Source organism: Vombatus ursinus, unplaced genomic scaffold (assembly GCF_900497805.2).
Source record: "Vombatus ursinus unplaced genomic scaffold, bare-nosed wombat genome assembly UNPS02014812.1, whole genome shotgun sequence".
Lineage (NCBI taxonomy): Eukaryota > Metazoa > Chordata > Mammalia > Diprotodontia > Vombatidae > Vombatus > Vombatus ursinus.
In genome coordinates, this window is record NW_020954590.1 from 96,523,368 (window position 1) to 96,530,205 (window position 6,838).

A 6,838-nucleotide genomic window follows, 5' to 3' on the forward strand; every position below is an offset into this window, starting at 1 on the left:
AGAGCTGTCTGAGGGAGAGCTATGGATATGTTTAACTCATTTTTAAAAAGCAGGTCAAATTTTACATCTGATGAATAGCTTGAGCCTGGTAGAAAATTACTGAGCATGTTTAACATGACATTCAGTGAGATATACACTTTACAATGTAAAATTCTGGGATGAATCCATTTGGCCCCAGAGTATTTTCCACTGTCTATTATTTCAGGTTTGAGAAAATACATATATAAGGGGAAAAGAGAGCACAATACAATGGCAAAAATATAGGGCAAAGCTTATTAGGTCTACCCTACCTCCTTCCAGTGTAATTAAAGGTCTCCTTGCAGCTTAGCAAAGCTTCAGTGTAATCTGCAGTGGGCTGGGACTTACCTGTCAAGAACATGACAGGAGTTGAAGGCAAGTGGGGAACTTCCAGTTGAATGGAGAGTGTGGTTGAGCAATAAGTCCTGACAGACCTGAGAATCTCTTTGGTGTGCCAGTTGGGCATGGTTGCGCGCCTAACAAAAGAGCTGAAAATATGTTGATTAGCCCCAGGAATGTTGGCTGGGCAGTTTCACAAAAGAATGCTAACCTCCCCTTTGAGGAATAAACTCTATTAGCAGCAGATGGCAGCAGCAACTGGTCAGAGAATCAATAAATATTACACTCTGAAGGTGAAATAAACCAACAGCAAACCACAGCTATAGCAAGGAGCAAGTGTGGGAGGTATCGCAGCCAGGATACACCCTTAGGAGCATATGTTGTCCTGGAATTGCTCCCTTTCCCACAAACAGAACCAGAACATATAGGAAATCATACCTCTTTGTGATTGAGGGATTTCCATATTATATACTTGCTATTCTATCTTAAAATCTCCTATTTGATTTATGGTCCCTGGTCTGCTAGTAGACCATACACTGGAAGGGGGCTTGAAATATATTTGCATAACTATGACTACATACAACATCTGGCTTGGAGTTAGTAAGGGGTTCTAGAGTGGTATGGGACCTGTGTTATAAAGGGTTTTCTGTTTTCCAGCCTTTATGTCTTTTAAAACTAGGAAATGGTTTGACATCGCTATGGGGGGAGGGAGGAATTTTTTTTGTTAAAGAAACATAAAAAAGGTAAAGATATCAAAATCAGGTTGGGGCAGAGCTGGCTACACAGATAACTGATACATAAAAAATAAAAAAAATTGATTCATTTTGCTTATCTCCAACATAGCCTCTTTGGGTGCATGGGCAGGGATGGGGTGAAGATACACCATGAGAATGAGTAGGAGAGGGCATCCCTTTTCCCTTGCAGGACCCTCTTTATCTGCGCTAGCAACTTCAGTCATTAGTGCAGAATGGCCTCTCTTTTAAAATAAAACTTCTAAAGCCAAGACTACATGACCCCCAGCAAATCCTGATTAGAACTGCCCTCTATCCCTCACTCCCCTCTGTGGAACCAGCCCATGTCCCTGAGAAGGAGTTGAAGAAAGGAAGAATATGGTATGTGTATGTTTGGGGTGGGGAGTGGGGGGTAAGGGGTGGCTGGGTTTCCCTACTCCTGTGCCAGGATCATGGAGAAGCAAAGGAGAATCAAGGGGACCCTCAAAGCAGTCCTTAGTGAGAGAGGGGTGAGGTAGAAGATGGGTAAATGCTGGCTCTTAGGGGGAGGCTGGTAGAGGAGTGTTTGCCCTCACAACAGCCTTTCCAGTGCAGATCGACAGACTCTCCTACACAACATAGGGGAAAGAGGTAGGGTACAGGGACCCTTGGGCCAACTCAGTGCATAGAGACCCAAGGAAAATGCAGGGTAAAGGGGTGCTCAGTTACTGCTTCCTCCCCAAAGACCAAGGCTTTAGGCAGCAGTATTGGCAACGGCCCTCATAGACCAAGACATCACAGCCAGGAGAACGCTGGCCCTGATGCCAGCTGTCAGGCCAACCAGGGCACAGGCGGTAGGCTTCCAGGTTGCAGATGAGCTCTATCACCTCATCCACAGTGGTGAGTCGTAATGGGTGGGCAGAATAGAGCTCATGGGTGGGTGGCACTGGGACATCGCGGACCACCACACGGAAGTACAGGCCTGGCTGGATATGGATAACTGCAGCAGCCACAGTGGACAAGATGGAACGCTGGATGAGGCAGAGGTCTGGTCCCCTTGTTGGCAGCACTTCCCAGTGGGCAGGCAAGGGCAGCTCATTCAGTTCCATTAGAAACTCCTGTAGGACACTGTCCAGGGTTCCAAAGAGTCCTGGGGTGGCCTTGCCCAGACTATAGATCTCCATGATCACCGGGGTGCTTGCAACTTCCTCTTCTTCCAAGTCTTCCTCCTCTTTCACAGTCTCTTGTGGATGGGCCCCATTGGCTTCCTTGCTGGGCAGGTCAGGAAGGAAGCTAACAGGGGGTGATAAGGTAGCTTCAGGAGCCTGGGACCCAAAGTTCTTTATCTCCTGCTTCAGTTGAGGAGATGCACTGAATGCCTCAAGTCCTGGAGACTCACACTCCTTTAGGTCATTGTGGTGGGTGTCAGGGGGCAGAGAGGACTCTGCCTTGGTACTGGGCTCAAGCACTGGATTGTTCTGGTCCCCCTGTGGGATGACCAAGCTGGTCTCCTGCAGCTGCACACAATTAGTGTCCAAGTCCTCCTTCGGCACAGGGTGCTGCTTCTGCCTAGGCCTCCTGCTCTGGGGCTCAGTGACCAGCCTCTGGGCGAGGCGGGCCCTCGATCTGGCCCAGCCTGCACGGAAGGGCCGGCTACCCAAAGTGCCCTTCCTGAGGCGGGGCAGCTGGCGCCGGACCACGGAGCTGTCTCTCAGGGCCGGCAGCAGGCGCTTGACGGCAAAAGTTAAACACTGTCTCCAGCGACACTTCTGGCGTTTCTGGTTAGAGCCCCCGAACTTGGGCTTGTCCAGGCAGAAGTCGCACTCGCCGCAGTCCAGCAGGCGCAGGCAGGCCGCACAGGTGCCGCACTTGCGGCTGTGGCGCGGCCGCCGGTAGAGGCGATCGGCGGCGACCACTGGGCCGCCCGCCTGGGCCGGGGGCGCGGGGGCTCGCCGGCGCCGGCTGGGGGCCTTCCGAGCCCCCGAGCCCTTGGGTCTCTTCTTCGGGTGCTTCTGAAGGCAGCGCCTTCCCAGGCACCGCCAGCGCCGGACAAGGTCCGGTTTCCCCTCGCGAGCGCAAATCCAGCAGGCCCCGCAGTCGTCCTGGGCCTGGCAGCCGGCGCACAGGCCGCAGCCGGAGCCCCGAGCCCCCGCCTCGAGAACCCGCGGCTTCGAGGCAGGGATGGCGGCAGCGGCGGCGGCGGGGCTGGCCGTGGCCTCGGACAGGCAGGCCAAAGTGACGGCACTGGCCGCAGCGATAGCGCCGGCCACCGTAATGGTGGTGGCGGCGGCCCCCGCGATGTCCGAGCGGCCATCGGGCCCCCCGCTGGGCGCGCCTTTCCCCGGGTCCCCCGGCTCACCGGGGGGGTCACTCTTCTGAACTTCGTAGCTCTGGGTCTGAAGCCACCGCTGCCGCCACCGCCGCCGGGGATGCCCGCTGCGGTCACTCTGGGGGGCGTTGGCGGCGTCGCTCCGGGGGGCCTCGGCGGGGTCGGCCTGGGGAGTCCCAGCGGGGTCTCTGGGCACAGGGACCTCGACGCCGTCGGCTGGGAGCAGTCCCGCCGGGGGCCCCTCGGGATCTGGCTGCTCGGGGGGAGGGGGCGCTGCTTCCTTTCTGGGCCTTCCTTGTCCTCGTCGCGGCCTCTGAGTCTCGTTCTGAGGCGGTGCTGCCTGCGCGGGCGAGGGCTGCACAATCCCGAGCTTGAAGTGAAAAGTGCTGAGATCCCGGCCCGGCCCCAGGTAACGGGCCAGCTGCACTTTGCTGCGGATCTGCTGGCCAGACGGGCTCAGATAGTAGGTATCCGAGAGGCCGCAGGTGGCTCCCTTTTTTCGGAAGTTCTCCCGCCTCTTCCAACCCGGGCCTAACGCGGGACAATCGAACCAGTCCTTGGCCTTGGAGAAACGGCGCTCGGAGAGCGGGGAGCGCTTGGCTGCCTTGGGATCGACTCGGCTGCCGGGCTTGCGGGCCATGGTGGAGCGGGAGCAGGCTGGGCGGAATCTGCCCCGAGAATCCTTCGAGGCTGGCGCCTCGGGCACAGGCCTGTTGGAGACCCCGTGCGTGCTGACCCCCGGAACCGGAACCGGAAACACAGCCCTGCCCCAGCTCTGCCCTGCCTCAACTTGATCCCAGCTCTGTGGGGGTAGGGGGAGGGAGAGGGCGAGGGAAAGGGAAGGGAGGGGGAGGAGAGGGAGTAACAGGGGTGGAAGGGGACGGGGGGGGAGGGATGGGGAGAGGTAGTAACAGGGGGGGAAGGGGAGGGAGGGAAGGAGGGAGGGGTGGGAGTTGGAGTGGAGGGGGAGGGAGGGGGAGGGAGGGGAGAGGAAGGGGGTGGGGGAGAGACCTTTAAAGAACCCAGGGCCGGGAGCGGTGGAAAGTGCATGTGCTCGAGTATCACAGCCCCCTCTCTCTCCACTTGAAAGGAGTTCTCTTACTGAAATTTATTGTTTGAAAAAATACATTAAAAATACCATGTAAACTGTAAACCATAATGTAAGTGTGAGCTATCATGCGAAGTCATTTAAAAGCCTCGCCTTTCATAATTTCCTACGAAATGAAAACTTTTCCCCTTGCTATCCCCAAAGCCTGGGGAGTGCCCTGTTCCGTACAGGCTCCTGGGCTCAGTGAGCCCTGGTTTGGTCCTGGGGGAGCCCGACCCATGAAACACGGAAATCACGTTTTTGTGTTTTTTCCCTTACACTTTCTGGCTTCATCCTGGAGTTCCCAGAAAAGCTCTTAAACAAAGCTTTTGTCCAGGGTCTCCCCTGAAAGGGGTTCACAGGGTTATTTCTAGAAAACATACCCCATGTATAAAATGATATCAAGCTTATGACAGCTATTTTCTCTATAACAAAAAGAAATGGTTAAAACGCAAAAGACTCAAAAAAATGCACATTAACAAATATTTAAACCTGAAACAATAATCCATCGTTCCTATCCTTTCAGAAGACAAAACACTTTTTTTTTGTTTTTGGAAACAATAATCCATCGTTCTTATCCTCTCAGAAGAAAAAATCCTTTTTTTGGGGGAACTCTCGAGACAATATTTCACTTTCCTCTCTGACCTATGCTGTCTGCTGAACTCCTAAGTTGGGGCTTTCTGGAAAGCTGGGGAATGGTGTGGGCTCTCTCAACTTTTTTCAGCTGCAGTTCCCTCTTAGGGGCTTGTTTTCTCCATTGAAAAAGCACTGTAGTTGCGGGAAGCACCACCTCCTGGGCCTCTGACATTGACCCAAGAACCTTCAACTTCTTGAATTCATAATGTAGTTGCCGAGGCTAGAAACACTCATCTCAGAATCATGGCTCAATTACTTAAGCTCAGGAAAAGAAATACACAGCACAGGAGGCAAGTCCCCCAAGAGACTTGTCCTCTTTGGTGATTTCCCAGGTATACACAGCTTTTTGTTGTTCTTCAGTTTTCAGTTGTGTCCTACTCTTTATGACCCTGCTTGGGATTTTCTTGGCAAAAATGTTGGAGTGGTTTGCCATTTCCTTCTCTGACTCATTTTACAGATGAGGTAATTGAGGCAAGAGACTTGCCCAGGGTCTCACAGCCAGTAACTGTCTGAGGTCTGATTTGAACCCAAGATGAGTCTTCCTGATTCTAGGCCCAGCACCCAATCCACTGTGTCACCCAGCTGCTCTATACACATCTAAGGAGCAGCATTTGAAAACCTTCATCCAGGGTGAGAAAAGTCACAATTCTTTTATCTCCATTTCATCCTTTTTATTTTTCCATCATTTCATCTTTCCCTTTTGCCTTCAAGCAAAGATTTGTTGTGACAAGTGCAAATTGACCTACTAAGTAGCTCAATAACTGGAGCTAGTGGGGAGAGAGCCCTATTGTCTATGTGTGAAAAGAAATGGGATTAGAAAAACAAAGTCTTTGTTACTAGTCAGAACCTAAGACTATGGGTTTCTTCTCTAACACAGAGTCCCAGGTGAGGAGACTATTGAGAGACTTTGCTGTGGGTAGCTAGATGGTGCAGTGGATAGAGTTCTGGACCTAGATTCACTTTCCTGACTTCAAACCTGGTCTCAGACACTTACTAGCTGTGTGACCCTGGGCAAGTCATTTAACTCTATTTGCCTCAGTTTCTCCATCTGTAAAGTGAGCTGGAGAAGGAACCAAACAACAATAGTAATTGGGATATTTTGTAGGTGGTGAAAAGTGCCAGACTGATAGTTATGGGGTTGGCTTTTGGGAAATACTGTTAACCTGTGATTCTGGAGTGTTAAGGTTGCTCTAAACCAGAGTATGTTATAGTCAATATTTACATCAGATATACTTTTTGAATGATGGAGTAGCCTTAGGTCACAGTGTGGTATAGTATAGTACCTACTACATTGGATAGATTTCTGTGATATTGGAATGACAATGGGCCATGGCATGGTACAGTGGGCCTTGTACCAGATGTGCTCCTGTGTTAGCAGGAGGGCCCTGGGTCACAGTATGGTCTAATAGACATTGAAGCAGCTATACTTCTGGAGGGGTGGGGTGGCAAGAGGCAACAATATCATGCAATAGACATTATCCCAGATGTACCTCAACACTTCAGGAAATCTGTGACTGCATTTGTGTGGGCATCCTCCCCACCGATATTATCATTACCTCTCTATGACTCAAGGAGATGGTTTTCATGAAAAAATGCATTATCTGATGGTCAGCTTCCTGACAAAATCTCTGAGCTGAGCTAGACTGGTCCTCAGGTAGCAGACATACATACTGTTGACTGACTATTACTGGAAACTTTTTTTTTAAAGCTTAATTGGGC

The 6,838-nt window shown here is 51.7% G+C and overlaps 1 protein-coding gene across 1 annotated transcript; it reads right to left on the reverse strand.

Annotated features, from left to right (window-relative positions):
• Nucleotides 1-1,353: 1,353 nt before the first annotated feature.
• On the reverse strand, nt 1,354-5,291 carry LOC114054026 (methyl-CpG-binding domain protein 1-like). Its single transcript, XM_027877102.1, has 3 exons — nt 5,129-5,291; nt 4,638-4,705; nt 1,354-4,198 (listed from the first exon to the last, which is right to left on the reverse strand). The coding sequence occupies exons 1-3, from the start codon at nt 5,289-5,291 to the stop codon at nt 1,793-1,795; spliced, it is 2,637 nt and encodes an 878-aa protein (XP_027732903.1). The 3' UTR covers nt 1,354-1,792.
• Nucleotides 5,292-6,838: the final 1,547 nt, after the last annotated feature.